This window comes from Hemiscyllium ocellatum, chromosome 33 (genome assembly GCF_020745735.1).
Source record: "Hemiscyllium ocellatum isolate sHemOce1 chromosome 33, sHemOce1.pat.X.cur, whole genome shotgun sequence".
Classification (NCBI taxonomy): Eukaryota; Metazoa; Chordata; class Chondrichthyes; order Orectolobiformes; family Hemiscylliidae; genus Hemiscyllium; species Hemiscyllium ocellatum.
The window spans coordinates 14,316,309-14,334,898 of record NC_083433.1 but is presented as its reverse complement, the minus strand read 5'-3'; the positions used below and the strand labels follow the sequence as shown (position 1 = coordinate 14,334,898).

At 41.9% G+C, this 18,590-nt stretch overlaps 1 protein-coding gene across 2 annotated transcripts in view; it reads left to right on the top strand.

Moving 5' to 3' along the window:
* Nucleotides 1-18,141, top strand: part of LOC132831483 (casein kinase I) — a 50,996-nt gene extending 32,855 nt beyond the window's left edge. For both annotated transcript variants that reach the window (XM_060849647.1, XM_060849646.1), the window contains exons 7-11: nucleotides 1,146-1,294; nucleotides 2,906-3,098; nucleotides 7,675-7,814; nucleotides 10,372-10,433; nucleotides 13,109-18,141. In XM_060849647.1, the coding sequence (XP_060705630.1) occupies nucleotides 1,146-1,294; nucleotides 2,906-3,098; nucleotides 7,675-7,814; nucleotides 10,372-10,404 (515 nt within the window). In that variant the 3' untranslated portion in view covers nucleotides 10,405-10,433; nucleotides 13,109-18,141. The remainder of the gene's footprint in view (nucleotides 1-1,145; nucleotides 1,295-2,905; nucleotides 3,099-7,674; nucleotides 7,815-10,371; nucleotides 10,434-13,108) is intronic.
* Nucleotides 18,142-18,590: the final 449 nt, after the last annotated feature.

The window sequence follows — 18,590 nt, the reverse complement described above, 5'->3', positions numbered from 1 at the left end:
GGAGCACCCGGAGGAAACCCATTCAGACACGGGGAGAATGTGCAAACTCCACACAAACAGTCACCCGAGGCCGGAATCGAACCTGGGACCCTGGTGCTGTGAGGTGACAGTGTTAACTGCTGAGCCACCCTAAATTGCCCTTTCACTGGCCTCTTGCATTGATATGGGGCAGTTCTAAGTAAATAGTTTATGAAGCATACGGACGCCTTTAAACTCCGTTGGTTTTAAATGTTGCAGCTGTAAGATTATGAGCATATGAATTAGGAGTAGGCCATTCAGCCCTTGAGTCTGTTCTCCGCTTGGTAAGATAATGCCTGATTTGCTTGGGATCAAAGTTCCTGGCAACTCTATTACAGTTGATTCTTTACTTGATCAAGAATGTATCCAACTTGGCTTCTAAAAAAAAATTCAAAGATATAGCCTTCACTTGTCTCTGTGACAGAGAATTCCACAGATGAGTAACCATCTGATAGGGGGATTAAAAAAAACTTTTTTCATCGTCTTAAAGATGAGTTTCCTTCACTTTTTTTTTTAAACTGTCCCCCAGTCCTAGTCATTCCCATAAAACAAGCATCCTTTCAACATCCACCCTTTCCTGTCTCCTCAATCACGTGTTTCAAAATTTACATTTACTAACTTAAGTCTTTTTCAGAGCCTTTCCTAGCTTATGTTCTCTTTTTAAAGAAATCGGAATTGGTTGAAAATTCTGCGAAAGATAATTGAGGATTAAGTTGTTTCTTCCTGCTAATTAAAATTTGTCTCGATTTCTGTGCTGCTGCTTTATTTCCAATTCCTCACCTTGCTAAGTCGCAATTCCTGCTCTATGTCCGGTTTGTTGTTCCCTTTCCAGATCCCCTTAAATGGTAGTTCCTTAAGTCTGTCTTACATTGCTTGACTTTTTTTTTTGTTCAGTTAGTTTTCAGTTGAAATAAATTGTTACACACTTTTGGAAAAAATGGAAGAGAACTTAGGAGCTTGTGTGCAGTTTTCTTGTCTCAATATGCCCCTCCTGCCTGCTCTATTATTGCTTGTCATCTCTTTTATATCATGTTTATAAATGTGCTTTGCTCAGTATTTCTCAGCTAATTGGTCTGTGTTACTGTGATCCTAATCTTTTTATTTCCCCCCGTCCCTTACCCCCTTAGCTGAATTCTCTACCTACCTGAACTTCTGTCGCTCCTTGCGTTTTGATGACAAGCCCGATTACTCGTACCTACGACAACTTTTCAGGAACTTATTCCACCGACAGGGCTTCTCATACGACTACGTCTTTGATTGGAACATGCTGAAGTTTGTAAGTGCAGGCGTGTTAAACTTGTAAAATTTGGTGCTGGAAGCAGGATTTTCTTTGCCCACCACCTCAAATGTTTTCCTTTAAATTACCACCATCCGAGTGTGCTTCCGTGTTGCAACATCTCACTTCTCAGACTTTTAGGCATTTGTTTTGCGTGCAACTCCAGTTACTCACCAAGTGAGAAAATAAAATTACATTGCACTGCACTGATCGCATCCTTCAGGCATCCCTGCTTGACCATGTCGGCTGTGGCTTGGGCAGCACACTTGCCTTGGCGATTGAGTTCAAAATCTAGATCCAGAGATCAGATGTACTGAGAGGGTGCTGTACTGTCTGAAGTGCAGCTTTACCTATTAGACTTTAAACTAAACTCCAGTGTGGAGATTGCAAACATTCTCTGTGGAGTCCTGGCCAACTTAGCTGACAACACACTTGCATTTTAAAAAAAAGTCTAATCTTGATATTGTAGGACCATGCTGACTGCAATTTGTTGGTGCTGTCAAGTGCCTTGGCTGTTCCACAGGCGTGAGAGGCATTCCACAAGTGCAGCTCTTTCTTTAGCTAAGTATGTTTTTGAAGTACTGCAGTTCGCATAAATAAGCAAATGGAAAAACTTTGTCACTTAAGCAGCAAATATATAAACTGCCTAGGTCTCTTTGAACATCAATTCAATGCAGTCCATTTTTTTTTTATTTCTCAGGGCATTGATTCATTGCGATCCAAATGAAGCTAGACTCATTTTCCACCCCAAACAGACCCCCGAGTAGCTCATTCTTGTTGGTCACTGGCAACCAATTTGTGCTGTTTATTTTTAGTTAATCAGGCATGTCATATGTCTGAGTAGTTGCAGCATGAAATTCTTTAGTTCTGCCTCTCCTTACGCAAAGGATTTGTTTGTTTTTTTTTAACCTCGTGACAATTTATTGCGAAATGGTTTTCCTGTCAAGTAATGCCACCCTGTACACTCCCATCAATTGCCACTCCTGCAGCATATGAAACATTTTTAACTTTTTTTTTCCTGGTCTTGTCTTGCATGCCTTTTCACCCTCCTTTTTTAAATAAGAGTTCCCACTGAACTGTCCAGTTTTAATTCTCCCACTAATGGCTTTAACTGCCTCCCTCCTTTATTACACCAGCCACATATTTGACCATAAGTGTGTGGTTCCAGGGACCAGATTAGCACAGCCCACAAGATATCTGGTTCTTCCAGGACCTGGGCCCTGATGTTCGCCATGCTGAGTGGGAAAGCAAGGTGGTGGTGGTTAAACAGTAAGAACTGTGGTATTATCCAGTTCTATTTTGGTGCAGAGGGAATTAATTACTAAAGATCCTGAGATTGGTATGCACCTGAACAGTCTTGATGTGGAAGGCACTGTGGCCACTGCTTTTGAGAGATTTGAATGAATTGGTTGTTTAAAACCCATTTGCCAAAGCGCTTGACTTGGATTTTGCAGTCAGCCAGAATCGCCCCACGTTTCCTATTTAGCTATCCCCATTTTATAATACTTTTAATTCCCTCAATCCCTCCTTCCTGCTGACTCGTAACCACCAAACAAATGGCGGAGTCGCTCTGGGGTGAGCTTACTGACACCACCTTCCCTGATTTTACAGGGTGCTGGGCGGACTCCAGAGGAAAGTGAGCGCGAGCGCAGAGATCACGAACGGGAAGAGCGTGTGGTACAGACCCGCAGTTCGGCAACGAGAGCCCTCCCACCGGGAACGGGGGCTGGGGCAGTGGGTAACCGGTTACGGAACGGACAAGATGCAGTGCTGCCCACTCAGGCGACGAGAGCACAGCAGTCTGGTCAGTGTTCTCTTAATTCACTTCTACAACAATATTATGGGCTGCTTTTTAAAGACGTTACAGGTTTAGGTATTCAGACCCTCCTAAGTAGTTGGTTGAATCATTTCAAAACAGCATCATATAGTTGAAAGCACTATTGTAGTAGATAAGGGGAGGCCATGGCCTGGTGGTATGAAATTCTGGGGACCTGGGTTTGAATCCTGCCAAGACCGATGGAGGAATTTGAATTCAATAAAAATCTGGAATGCATTATCTGATGATCATGAATCCATTGTTGATTGTCAGGGAAAACCCATCTGGTTCACTAATGTCCTTTTTTTTTAAGGAAAGAAACTGCCACCCTTACCTGGTTGGGCTTACATGTGAGTCCTGACCCACAGCAATGTGTTGACTCTTAACTGTCCTCTGGTAATTTTAAGGATGGACAATACATTCTGGCTTACTTAGAGGCGCCCTCATCCCATGACTGATTTAAAAACTTCAAGAATGTGCATATTAAGAGCAAAAGCAGGCCATTTGACCCCTCATGCCAGTTGTATTTAACCCTGATTGTGGCTTCGGCTTCACTTTCCACCTACTCTATCTCCTTTTGTGCTCTTATTTGTCAAGAATGTATCCTCAAATATTCAGCCCTGCTCTGCTGCTCTCTGGGTAACACTTCTCCAGGATTCTCACCTTGTTGAGCGGACATTTTTCTTCACCTCCACCTTAAAGGAAAAAACACCCTTTGTGCAAGTGTCATTCAGGGATACTGTTCTAAGGGCAGTACAGTACCATTGTGTTCATCAAAACTCTGATACCATAAGTGATGCAGTGGTTGGTCCTCAATGCGTCATAGAGATATACAGCACGGAAATGAACCTTTTTGGTCCAATTCGTCCATGCTGACCAGATATTCTAATCTACTCTAGTCCCATTTGCTGGACATGGCCTGTATGCCTCCTAAACCGTTCCTATTCCTATATCTATCCAGATGCCTCTTCAATGCTGTAATTGTACCAGGCTCCTTCACTTCCTCTGGCAGCTCATTCCATACACGCACCACTCTGTGTGAAAAAGTTGCCCTTAGGTCCCACAGGTTTAATTGGAAGCACTAGCTTTCAGAATTCTGATTCTTTGCACCACCTGATGAAGGAAAGCTAGTGCTTCCAATTAAATCTGTTGGACTATAACCTGGTGTTCTGTGATTTTTAGTCCAACACTGGCATCTCCAAATCATATCCTTAGGTCCCTGTTATATCTTTCCCCTCTCGCCCTAAACCTATGCCCTCTAGTTCTCAACTCCCCCATCCCCGAGAAAAGACCTTGTCCATTTACCCTATTCGTGCCCCTCAGGATTCTATATGCCTCTATAAGGTCACCCCACAGCCTCCAACACTCTAGGGAAAACAGCCCCAACCTATCCAGGCTCTCATTGTAGCTGAAACCCTCCAACCCTGATAACAACATCCTTGTCAATCTTTTCTGAACCCTTTCAAGTTTCACAACGTCCTTCCACATGATTGTAATGTTCAATATTTATCCCCTCAACCAAGGTAATTAATTATATCAACATATTGTTCAAGACATCATTTCAGTCCGACATGTTTCTATATTGCAAACAAAAAACTGATTGGTAAGTAACTGAGCTCATGTTGGACACCATTTATATTAAGATGCTTACTTTCTTCATCAAATACACTTGAACAGACCCAAGTATCCATAGCCTTGTAGGCAAAGAAATGCTGATTTCCACTACCTTGTGAGGTAATACTTGAATTTATTCCTGAATGGCCCAGCTCCAGATTTAAAATAGTGCCTCTATAGTTCTAGATTCCCCACTTTGAGCAAGTATCTTTTTCAGCTGATTTAAATTTTTCCATCATTTTAAACATTTCAATTGGACAACTCTCTAATCTTCCAAACTCAAGGGAATGCATAAACTGGAGTGGTAATCTGTCCTCCTTATTCATGCAGAGCATACAGATGAAACAAAATGAGCAGCATACTATAAATATATTTACTATTAAAGATCAATGAACAAGTGGCAGGGTCAATTCTACCAATTCCTCTCAATCCTGAAGATTTCAACTGAGTTAATTCTCCTACAAAGAAAGTCAGTCAAAACTTCCATTACATTTATTTAACATTCCTAATCACTGGAAAAGAAAATCGCTCACTTTTATCTGCAGTAGCCAAAACTATTAGTTGACAAAAGGATTATTCCAAGGGAAACCACACGAAACATTGCCTTAATGTGCATTTTAATAACTACAGGGTGAAGAGAAATGCTGTGTTGCTCCAGTTTTATTATAGTTATATCATGTCAGTGTCCCACACCACCATTTCTGTTCCAGTGGTCCAAACCATAAATTGTTTAATAAAGATATCACTGCAGTCAGCATAGTTGTTTTCTACAAAGTGCTATAGAATGTTGCTGAATATGCAGGTCCATATGAGCACTCTTGTAAAAGACAAAGCAACCACTACTTTTTGCTTTTATAATTTATTTTTCTAAACACAAATACATTAACAAACAGCATACAGAGGTATCAGTGATTGAAATGGTGCATGAGCTGCAATAGTACATGGTGCTCAGAGGCAGTTTGAGCCTCAACAATGGAATGATTTCTTCACACTTATTTTTCATTGATTATAAGTTTGTTTTAAACAAATGCGTGTTTCTAGCTGTCTGAGCAACTTTATCGATATTACAATTTCACTTTTCGGGCAGGCAAGAGATCAGGAGAGCAAATGTGGCCTTTGGAAACTTTGTACTTGGGAAGGCAGCCGATTCCATGTCGATAATGTCTCGCATTCCACCAATAACGTTACAGAATAACGTATTTCACACAAACTGGCTTCAAATGAGCAATGGCCTCTTTTTTTTTAAAAAAAGAAAAATACACAACCTAACCTTGGACCAGTGAATAGTGGGGTGTGGCTGCCATGTTTGATGGAAGTTATCAAACAAGCATACATATGAGACTTGCGTACTGATGATACAAACCCCCGTCACCTCTCCGGATTCCAAAATACTATTACTTACGAAAACAAAAATTGTAATCCTTTTTAAGCCCATAAAACTGACAGGCCAAATGAGGAAATACAATGGGTCAGCTAGTCAACAACCAGTTAACATTGGGCCCTGGCACAAAGTCCTCCAACTGCACTTCATTAACTGTGGTTACTTAAAAAATAAATCAAATGAAGCTTTAGTCAAATGTTCAAAGGCACTGCCAAGCATGCTCCATTAGTTGTGTGTCCAGTTGGAAAACAAAAGTAATCAGCAACTCTTGCAACTGAGAGATTGTCATACTGTGGTAAATCAAAACTGCTTAGTAAACTGGTTCGAAGTGTTCTGTTAAGAAAACGCTACATGTTTGGTGGTGCTAAAATGTTAGAGACAAACAAGTCATGCAGTTCTGAATGAATAACAAACTGCTGAGGTCGAGAAGAAAGCTTGAAAATGTGTTGCTGGAAAAGCGCAGCAGGTCAGGCAGAATCCAAGGAACAGGAGATTCGATGTTTTGGGCATAAGCCCTTCTTCAGGAATCCTGAAGATCAAAATCTAAAAGCAAATTTCAGATAACTATCCAAAAAAACATTTTGTGCATATTGATAACACCCTTCGTATTTAACTCCATTTCTAAAAACAATTTATGCTTGGTGCAACACTCTTATGTTTTGAGAAGAATGAGAAGTCAAGAAACGCTGCAGTTCTACAAGAGCACAGCTTTCAATCTGAGCGATTTTTAAAAACACAGCATGGAGCCTTATCAATGCAAGGGCACTTTTACTGTTTCAATCAAAAAACTGGCTTCACCCAAGATCACTGACTTGAGCAGCATCAGGATAGTAACCATTGGGGTTCAGAGTGATTCGGTCACACAATAACCACAGTTAATGTCATCCAATTTTAACAACATGGTAAGCCAGGGATTCCAAAAAATGGAAGGTCCCCCAGCTGTTGGTAAAATAGAACTACAGTTGGGAAGCAGCTCTTAATTGAACTAGGAGTTCCCACTTCTCTATCGGAGAGATCAGTTAGCACTCACTAAACTATAGCATAAAGTGTCGGTAGATTTTATGCACTCGCGGTTGTCATTGGGATTAAAAACCTGAGTGCAGCCCTTCTTCTCCTCCTCCCTCATGCTTGCTGTCAACTCTTACTGGTGTTGAAGGTTCCACTTGTGTGCACGGTCCCCATGGCTTGTACTTTGAGTGCTTATGAAAAGACGATGTGGTAGATTCTTTTTGATTGCATAGGAAAGGACAGGAAATAGGTTTGTTGATCAGGCCATTTCAAGTGACTGTAGAAAGCTTAGTTCTGGGGGGAGTTTTGAAACAGAGCAGTTTTGTGTTTTGAAAAGCCACTGTATATAGACAACCACGAAGTGGCCTCAAAGCTTTCCTCTTGGCTGTCGGCTCAGTACCACTTCGACCTTGCAGGATCAGCCAAGCTGAACATTCCAGTTAAACAATCTCAATCGTTGTCTGGTTGCAAAACGGAAAACCTTTTTTTTTCCCCCCCTTCCTTATGTGACAAAAGGCAGTTTAACAAAGTGCTTTGCTTTTCTCTTCCTGTTGGTTGCAGCCAATACCTCGCCGAGACCAATCTCTCGGGCTGAGAGAGAGCGCAAAGTGAGCATGAGGTTACATCGAGGCGCTCCCGCTAACGTTTCTTCCTCTGATCTCACAGCACGGCAAGATGCTTCACGGATTTCTGCATCACAGGTAAGTGGGCTTTTCACTGCCCTTCATCTGTGTGTAATTCTCCCAGCCCCCTCTCCTGGCTTCTGTTTTTAATTGACTTTGCTGGATGGGAGGTGGAATTTGGGAAAATTTTGAGAAATACACCGATTCAACATCAGTGTCCCATCTTGAGTCTAGCACTTCCATCAGAGCCTATTAGAAGTACAGGCATTAGGGTGTTATAGTTCTTTTAGTGGGCAGGAGGCCTGGCTAAATGTAGAAAGGGAATTTGATTTCCACCACAATTTGATTTGAATTGTTAATATCACTTTTTTAAAAACATCTGAAAAACTAACCAAGTTGTAGCTTAACGTGACAAAATCCCAACTTTGTTTGTTTTCTTTAATAGGAAGTGTGCTATGCTTGCACAATTAATCTTCCAGTCTCATGCTGACTAAAGCACCGAGCACGTCACCACAGCAGCTAGCGATAAGACAATTAATATTGACCTATCTGATCTTTGCCTCGAAAGCTAGTTCAGACTCTGAGTCGTATTAGAAGGAAGTCCTTGTAATACCCCTGCCTCTGAGCCAGAGGGTCCCGGTTCATGTCCCACTCTGGGACTCGATGAACAAGGAAGACACATTCAATAAGTGGCCAAACAAGTTGAGTGTTGATCTCCAAATCCTTCCCATACGTGACAGTGACAGGCCTTTAAGAGTGGGAGATGTTCCTGGTCACCCATGAGATGAAAAGATCTACCATCCCTACCCATTGCTCCAAACTACACCAACAAGCTTAAAAGGTGCATGTTGATTGAGTTAACTGTAACAGCACTATGAGAGAATCTGGGGCTCTGGAGCAACCAAAAAGCTGTTGCAATTTTTATTGTTTGATAAAGGGTTGGCTATGTTGCTCTCATCATTAGTGTTGTTGACTTCCCCTGGACTCTGGTGTCACTTGGTAACTATGCTAATGGTTATCTCAGTTGGCTAGTTTGTGTTGCAGTGATGCCAACAGTATCCGTTCAGTTCCCACACTACCTTAGTGACCGTGAAGGCCCTGCCTTCTCTACCCTGCCTGAAGTGTGGTTTGTCTCTGGGTAAGCCACCACCAGACGTCTCTGTCTCCTCATTAAGAGAGCAGCTCTGTGGTCCGCCAGCACTCTAGTAACTTTACTAAGAGGTGACGGTGAGTGCTGGTGCCAATGAGTAAGTGGCCATCGCTGCTTGATCCTGTTCAGGAAGGAATAGCCACATTAACTCTGAAAAACCTTCGCCCTAGTGTATATGGCTAATTGTAGCAGATCCACTGTTCTGGTCAAGTGAAAATGGTCCTATTCTGGAATCAAAATTTAAGGTCTGCCAAGGAGTCAGTTAAGGGACAGAGTTTTTTTTAATAGCAACAGCAAATGCTTGCAAGTACTTGAGTCAGACAGCATCCGTGCAGAGGGCAGAAACTGTTAATGTTCCAGTTTAGTCACCTTTTTGTATCAACTAATAAGAGACACCAAGCCTTAACTCTTTCTCTCTGCAGATGCTGAATGTTTCCAGAATTTTATTTTTATTTCCAGCATCTGTAGTAACTGTGCTTCTGTTGCAATTTCATGCCCTTCAGGTGTGCACAAGTGTACTTTGTTTTGTAGTACGGAACATAATGTGAATTAACCAAATGCATAGATCTGTTTCATAACTATATACATATTGTCAATGCCTGTGCACGGAGACCTGGGTAGTCAATTGAAGCGTTACAGCTCTTTGCTGCCCTCTATTGGCCCATCTTAGAGTTGCTGTAATAAAAAGGCAGAAATTTTATCACTGGACAACCTGACTGCTTTAACTAGGTATTGAATTGAATTGGATTGGGGTGTGTGTATCCATTATTGCACATTTACACACATTAGCACATATGAGTACACAACTCCACTTTTTTTTCATTTCAAACTATTGTTCTCCAAATGGAAAGTGTGCACATTTTATTGATGTTTGCGTGATCTCTGCTGCATGATGGTCTGGTGAACACTGATTGACATCCATCTATGCCCAATTCCCTGGTGTCTGTGGCTACCATCTTGCAGCTGAAACAGATTCCTTCCTTGATCAAAATCCAATAGCGCCGTTGTTTCTAGTACAGTTTGTCAGGCAGTAAGAACCCAGCTTGCCTTCCTGTTCCTTCACCCAACCAGAAAGTCAGTGGTGGCCACTCCAAGTTCCTATGTTTAACTAGATGTCACCAGAACTGGGCATTAAAATGTGACCCCTTTAACTCTTAATTTTCTGATGTCTTGTGTTGCTGGGGAGGGGAGGTACTCAGAAGTAAGTCAACGAGTAGAGAATGCAAAGTTACTTCAGTATCAAGTGAACAGGATGCCAAACCTGTAGGTGAAGGTAGCAGCACTAAGCAATTGGGGGTGGAGAAAGGGGAGGAGGGGGTCACCTGGCTAACACCAGTACAAGAGCAATGTTTTGTCACTCACTGATGAATTGACAGGCGATGCAAATTCCTGTTTATTGTTCGCTTCTCCATGTACAGAGCTTTTATATTCCTTTTCAAGAGGGTTGTTATTATTACACTCATGATCTGTTTACTTTCTTTATAGACCAGCATGCCCTTTGAACATCTGGCAAAGTGACTAGTGTCCCTCGACCAGCAGGTAGTTTGGTGAGTGGCCATAACCTACCCTATTAAGTTTATTTTTTTCTTTGTGTGGAATGAGTGTCCCTGACAAGGTTGGTCCTTGTCCATCCCTTGATGCCCATCACCCAGTTGGTTCTGCAGTCTGAGTGCAGTCACAAGTCACTGCTTTGAGACCAGACCAGGTAAGTACAGATTTCCTTGCCTTAAAAGGCATTAGTGAAGCCGGTGGATTTTTACAGCAATCAGTAATGGTAACAATGTGACCATCCAGCTATTTATTGAACTCCAAGTTTCAACACGTGCCCTGGGAGGAATCAAACGCGTTCCTAAAAAATCAGCCTGGGTTCTGGATTGTTGGTTGAGTAACATTACCACTCCATCACTGCTTTCCCTACCTATACTCTGTACAAGTTACGTAAGGAGGTTCCATCATTTAGTTTAAAAAAACTTGTGCTGATGGCTTAACTTGGTATAGTATCAAATAGTGAGCAGTTACAGGGAAGTTAGAGAAGTGTATGGGTGAAAGAAATAGAAGATTGAGAATATGATGAGACTAAATGGTGTTGGAGGTTTTTTGGAGCAGTTTGACAGAAAGGTCTATTCTGTGACCTCTTGGGGACAAATTGCATATTTTCAAATTTATATTTGGTGTTGCACTGAAAATCCTAAGGTACAACATATTAGAGGTTTTTGTCCATCGCTGCTGTTAGTAAGCTATTAACGTTGGAAGGTTTTGGATTTAATCTTTTGTTCTGCACCAAAGGAGCCTGGTACACTTAGATAATTTAAAAGGCATCTGGATGGGTATATGAATAGGAAGGGTTTAGAGGGATCTGGGCCAAATGGGACTGATTTAATTTAGGGTATCTGGTTGGCATAGACAAGTTGAACTGAAGGATCTGGTTCAGTGCTGTACATCTGACTCTCCTGATATGTAACTGCAAGTACTTGTTCCTTGCTACCTGATGTCCAATTCCAGATGTGGTTAGGACTTCCTTTTAGCAATGCAGACCCTTCAGCCTCTTGATCTGTGATCTAATTCCATCTTTGACTCATATTCCTTCATATCTTTGATTAAAAGAAACCTGCTAAACTTCAGTTTAAAATGAGCAATAAATGTAGCATCTTTTCCTAGTGAGTTTTGAGAAGACCTGTAGTTCAGATTGACGTTCTTGGTGTAGGTTTGCTCGCTGAGCTAGAAAGCTCATTTTCAGACGATTCGTCACCATGCTGGGTAACATCTTCAGTGAGCCTCCAGATGGAGTACTGCTGAGCGTTACCTACACTTATAAACAGAAAGCAGAAATCATCAGCAGTGCTTCGTCCGGAGGCTCACTGAAGATGTTACCTGGTATGGTGGTGACATGTCTAGAAATGAACCTTCCAGCTCAGTGAGCAAGCCTACATCCAGAACATCAGTTGCTGTTTGCTGGAGAGATTTCGGACAATCTTTTGTATTGGTTATATTTTGAGAAGGATTGCTAAGTGCACATTATTTAAAGTGTATTGACCATTAGCTTGGAAGTTCCTCTTCCCCCTTTAAACTTTAGCAGGTACATATCATCTCAAATAATATGGTGTATTGTGTTAAATTCTAATGTCTACAGGCTGTATATAATCTGAACTTCCTTCTTGCCTCTTCACTTCGAAGTGTGGGTTCCTTGCTGAAATATTATTTTTATTGACTGTTGCAGATACCATAGCCCCAAGACTGGGGAGGGGGTTTAGAGTGAACTAATCTTCTAAATCTTTGCTTGAGATTAAGGCTACCTTTGCTGCCCTATTACTGCTTGCCAAAGAAAGCACTGGTACAGCTGCTCCCATCTCCATTGATGTGCTGTCTCATGTGATCTCTCATGCCAACTGTCAGTGAAGGTCTGTGTAGGGAATTGCAGGGAAAGGACTCTTCAGCATGAGGTAATGGTTACACCCAAGTTGTTCTTCGAGCACTGACGCCTCCACGACTGGAAGTGGAGACATGATCCTCCCCTACACCTCCATTAGTGGTTGCTAGGCCTTGATTAGTTTTTAGCAAAAGTGAGGATTGCAGATGCTGGAGGTCAGATTCTCGGGTAGTGGGAAAGCACAGCAGGTTAGGCAGCATCCGTGGAGCAGGAAAATCGACGTTTCGGGCAAGAAGGGCTTTTGCCTGAAATGTCGCTTTTTAAAACAAAAAAAATTTTAATGTTTTTTTACCCCTGTTCCTCGGAAGCTGCCTGACCTGCTGTGCTTTTCCAGCACCACTCTCATCTAGCCCTTGATTAGTTTTTGTTTTTCCACTTGCTGGCATCACTAAAGTATACCAGCCAATTGCAGAGGGCTTTAGCTCCCTGAGTGACCTCGCAATGATAATGCAGAACTAGTGCTTGCTGGATGTAACTCTGTCCACACTCTGCTAATTGAGAAGGAGTCAAGACCTCGGCAGAAGGCCATAAAATAGCTGTGTGAATGTTAGATATGGGGAGTAGAATTTATGGAACGGTCTTTCAATGTGACGATAGGATTAGAGACTGGTATATCTGCGAATGATAACGCTGTGTTTCTCTGCAGCTGCTGCCTGACTTGAATTGTTTTTTTCCCCAGCCTTTTCTATTTCGTTCTTATCCCAGATGGCAGAGGTTTGAATGATGCTTTTGGGGGTGCGCTTTGATCGGGATGGTGTTCGAATAACACTGAATTTGCTTTCTCCTGCCATCCAGATTCCTTCGCTGACTTCTGCCAATGACGGAGCGACTTCTCCAACATTGACCACTGCGATGGAGCCTTCAGGGAGGATATCAGAACAGGGCTCGTATTCACCCACTCTTTCATTTGTGCGAGAATAGAGGACAAAACTCCTCCGTCTCAGTCTGAGCACGCTTTCAATGATCTTGTGTCAGTCACCTCAGATTTATTATATACATTTTTTTCCCCCAACTCCCCGTTTGCTTGGAAGTTTTCTTGGAAGAAAACCCAGATGTAATTTCTCCTCTGTTCTGGAAAGAAGTTCTGCCTCCCAACCTCCAAACAGTCAACGCCTTTGAGCTTCCCACCTGTCAGTTATAAATAAGCTGCCTATCTATTTCTTCCCCAAACTTCTCCTTTCAAACACCGCCCTCCCTCCCCTTCTGAGTGTGTGCTCACCTCCTGCAATACAGTTAATGGTAGGAGGTGAAGGAAAGAGAAAACAAGTCACTTTTATTTTTTGAAAAAATGATGTTGACTAGCTCCTTTCTGGACACACAGTAGCCTCTGTGCTGGTGATGCCAAGTCTGGTCATTTTCATACTTAACCCCCCAACCCCCCCCCCCCGCCCCCCCCCCCCCAACCACATCCATTTAGCGACCTAACCCAGAAGCAGCTTAGCCATCAATGCCTCGTACTGCAATTGTGGGCCACTGTGGTCAAAGCGGTGATGGAATTGTTCCTTTCAGATAACCGCATTGGGATTCATGTATATAAAGGATTTGTTTTCAGCCATCTAACCCTCCTGTGTTCAAGAAAAAAACTATTTCAATCTCCTTTTTTTCCACAATCCTGTAATACTGATATTAATATCATTTAGTCTTTTATCTGTACGCAAGGTGACTAGACCGTTGCGTTTTAAACTCTTGCATATATTTTTTAAAAAAGCAATTTTTTTTTAAATAGCACTATTTCTGTGAAGGGATTGGGGGAAATCTCTCAGCAAACACTCATTAAAGAGTGAGAGTCCAATCACATCTGCTTGTCCTCGTGTGTCAACTATATATATTTTATATATATATGTGTGTGTATGTATTATAGTATATATAATGTTGACAAAACCAGTGGCATGGAACCGCCTTGGCTGCTAATTTCTGAAGAATGTATATATTTATTTTGTCGGGTTTTTTTAAGCTTTATAGTGTTCTGTTTGTCGTGTTTCCTTTTAAAAAGGAAGGTAAATTTTCAGGGGTGGGGCTGGGTGTGCCGGAAAATCTGGATGAGGGTATTTTAATCCAGGTATAACATTTCAGTGCCACGTTCCTGTTTGCCAACCCCACCTATTGATCTACGCAGGTTTTAAGGATGGCAAACTGGCACTCTATATTAATGTGTTTATTAATGTTTTATTTTTTTAGTAAAGGGGAACTGTCGTGAATTTGACTTTTTTTTTCCTCTCAAACATCATGGTCATTTCCTCTGACTGCTTCTCTCTGCTGGTGTTGGGTGGATGTGGGGTCTCTACTTGCCTACTTAAAGGGAGTATCTGAGTGCTTCTGAACTGCACAAAATCTGAAAGACTGCTTTGTAGGGAGAGAAATTTTAAATAGAACTCCCTTTTTTTTTAAGATGTCAGATAGCTAATTTCCCCCCCACCACCGGTAACCCAGCAGCTTTAAGGACCATTCTCCTATCCCTCAAAACCAGGTACAAGCAAACGGTGGCACCGTTCGGAGGTATATGTTAAAGGAAAGTGGAAGGGAAGACTGCAACAGGGCACTGTCGAGCTTTTAAGGCTAAATATCTAAGTTTGAGGTAATACTTTGGTCTGTTAATGCAGTGTTAGCTCTTGGATTCCTTTCACTGCTCCAGATTGGTTCCAAATGGCCAGACACTGACCAAAGGTGGACTGCTCCCCAGATCCTATGCTTGTTAATATTCAGCAAAATTGCCTCATTCTTTTTCCCCACATTGTGCAACCGTGCTTATAAGCCTCTTTTCGTTGGTCAGAAATCCTGTGTTGAAGTTTATGAATGTTTTTGTGGGAGGGAATGGATAGTATAGGGGTGGGTGCCAGTGGGGAGGAAGCACTTGCCAGAGCATACCCACCAAAGCATCAGCCCGTCGAACCTTTCTGGTGAGATAGTGCAGAGGTGACTGCTTCGAGCAAGATCCTAAGTGGTCAGAGGAAAGAAATCATTGTGCTGAATTATTTGTTGGCTTAAGCGTGTTGATGTGTTTACAATTTTTTTTATTTTAACTCTATAACTAGACCCAGGCAATTGCTAAAGGGGACGTTTCTGATGCAGGTGTAAATGTGTGAATAACTATTGTGTATGTGTGCTCTGTGCGTGTGTCTTTTTCCTAAAGGTGTTCAGTGAAATTCTTGCAAATTCAGCAGCCAGAAAGGCTAAGGGAAGCTCAGCCAAACCTCTAGGCTCCCTTGGGACTTTATGCCCAGTTGAGCAAGGCTCAAGATATACTTTTTTTTTGTTCCCAAGCACCAAGAGGTGTGGGAGGTCTGATATGTGCCTCAAATGTTGTCTTTCAAAAGATGTTCCTGTGGACATAGATTGGTGCTACTACCTCTTGTATCAAGGAATTGGTAAGATTTCCAGAACCCCTTCCAAATTATTAGTGTATCCATGATCCCACAGAATGGGGTAAAAAGGGAGGAGATTGATCTGAGGAAATGGGTCAGACATTTTGAATATAAGCAGAGCAAAACGTGACCCTTCCCTAGTTTGCAAATCAATTGCACACCTGCCTAATTTTTGACAGACCTCTTCTAGGCATGGACAACGACTGTGACATGGGGACCTATCTTAGGCATTTACTCTGAAAGTAGCACTAGAATTCAGTTCCCTCGCGTAGTGACCTCCTCTGAAAGGGAGGTGGGGAAGAACAACAGAGTTAAAGACATTGTCTCTTTTTTTTTCTTCCACCAGCTCCCAAGAAATCTTTTTCCAGTGTCGACGTTTATTGGACTTTTATACAAACCTGGGACAGAGGGTGGTCTGGTGGGTGTCTTTCTTCCCCAACCCCTCTTGGAAAGTCGGGGAATGTTGCTTCAGAGTATGGGGATCAGGGGTGTCTGCCCATTGTGCATCAGGAACTGGTGTCTGAAACATTGGAGCCAAACATGGGTGGGTCCATTTGTAATGCTCATCAGTTTGGAAGCAGCAAATAATTTATTGCCCCCTCCCAGATACCTCCCTTCAGAATTCGCACTCATTAGTTGACACCTGGTAACATTTTATCCCACAGTGAAAGTATAGAATAGCATTTCATTTTTTTTCCTCCTGTACTGTAAACTTGAATATCACTTTTTTTTGAGATATTAACTGTGCACCAATGCTAACATGCCCTTTGACTCTTTCGGTTTTATATTTAATACACACGATTCTTAAGTTATTTTCCCATGGATTTTTTTAACATTGGTATTTCATAAATAACTTTTGAGATTTTTTTGTATTTGTGTAAATAGCAAGTTTTTTTGATTGTAAAGTGAAAACTGTTGCTTTAGTACTGACGTCGAACAGTGTAACATAGTTTTAATTTGTGCAAATAGAAAGGGTGGATAATTGGGGAGGGCAATGTCAAACAGTCAGCATATCCTTTCGTTAATAATGTGGACTATAAACTAGGTTGTCCATCTGAATGGTGTCCCTTTGCTAAGAAGGGTGGTGTTTTAATCCAAACCAGGACTTTGGGTGAAGTTCTCTCCCTACGGAATGACTGACTGGATAGTGCTGTGTTTTTATGCTGTTTTGCATTTTAAAACTCTGCTGTCCTTTTTTGTTTTTCATTTTGAATACTGTATCTAAATACAGCCTGGAGATGGAGGTTCCAGGTCTGAAATTTTAAATGGAGCTTTTGTCAGCTATGAGCAGTCATTCCTGTTGCTTAACTGCTTGACACTAAGGAGGAAGACCAGTCCTGTATTTAATGGTTGCCGGAAGTTTGAGAACAAAACAAAGTCGCATTGAAAAGCAGACCTCGTTTTTTCCAAAGTGGCGGCTGCTGCTGTCTTACTGTTCAATACTGCTGAGGATTGGCACCACGCACGGTGTTATTCATGTATTGGGTGCCAGCATTTGTCCAGTCGAACATAATTGCAAAACATGCCCCCACTCCTGTTGTATATTGTATTTATTGCACACTATCTTATGAATGTATGTGCGTGTGTGTGTTTTTTATTTTGGCTATTGACAAGATTTGGGAGGGAAGGGGCTATTTTGGCAATTAGTGGCCTTAGACTTCTAGCTCAGTTCAGTTGCTTTCACTCCAGTTTCAGTCCGTATGAAGAATGTGGTGGTTGTTGCTTTTGTCTGACCTGATCCCAGGAGGCAACACAGCATAACCTTATGGGTTTCAGCTCCAGAAACCCATCAGTGATTTTTTTTAAATGAAGAAATCCTTGACGTGTTTACATGATACTGACTGCTATTGGCGGTGAGCGAACACATTTTGTGTGTGGGGGGTGGGTGGGTTGGTAGAGGAGGTAAATGTTTTCAATAAAATAACAAGTGGGGATCTCGCGTAACTTGACCGTTGAGTGTTGCCGCCGATAATGTCTAGGTTTCTCTGTCTGTGTTATTTGGGGATTGTGGCTCTTTTTCTTTCTTTCTCTCGCTCGCTCACGCTCCTCTTTTCTCCCTCTTTTCTCTCTCTCTCTCTCTTTTCTTTTTTTCTCTCTCTCTCCCTTTTCTCTCTCTCTCTCTCTCTCTCTCTCTCTCTCTCTCTCTCTCTCTCTTTTTTCTCCTTTCTTTCTCTTTCCCTCTCTCTCTCTCTCTCTCTCTCTCTCTCTCTCTCTCTCTCTCTCTCTCTCTCTCTCTCTCTCTCGAGGAAACCCATCTAAATGTGAAATTTGGCTGAAATGTTTAAATGCTTTGAACTGCCCTCCCCACTGCCCCTTTTTCTAAAAAAAAGTGCTCTCTGACTTATTCCATATCAATGTCTAATGTACAGTTCTCTATTCCTGACACTATTTAACGTTATTTACAATGCAATTTAATATGGTTGTTATTTGTGTACATTTTAAAACTTATAAATAAAAGGGAGAGGAAAAGCACAACTGCTGTCTTGTCTGGCTGATTGCTCAATTACAGTTCCAGATTGTCCCCAATACAGGATTGGTTATCTGGGCTTAATTCTGGATTTTGTGATCGAGAAGGAACTGTTTTAACATTTATACATGCAGGGTCTCCCAACCTTTTTGGACCATGACCCCATTTCAAAACTGGAAACTTATGACCTCTTGGTGGAGATGTGATTTAAATTCTGACTAGCATCATAATGATCTAGTAACCTGGAAGAATGATATTTACCGATTGTACGCTAGTAAAAGTCAATTTCTGGTAAAGGTCAGCCCCCTATTTGGCCAAAAAATCTGGAATTTTCCATATGTTGTGGAAAAGTTGACTCTTATTTTCACAGGGGCAGCACAGTGATTTGCACTGTTGCCTCAGTGCCAGAAACTCAGGTTCAATTCCCACCTCAGGCAACTGGCTGTGT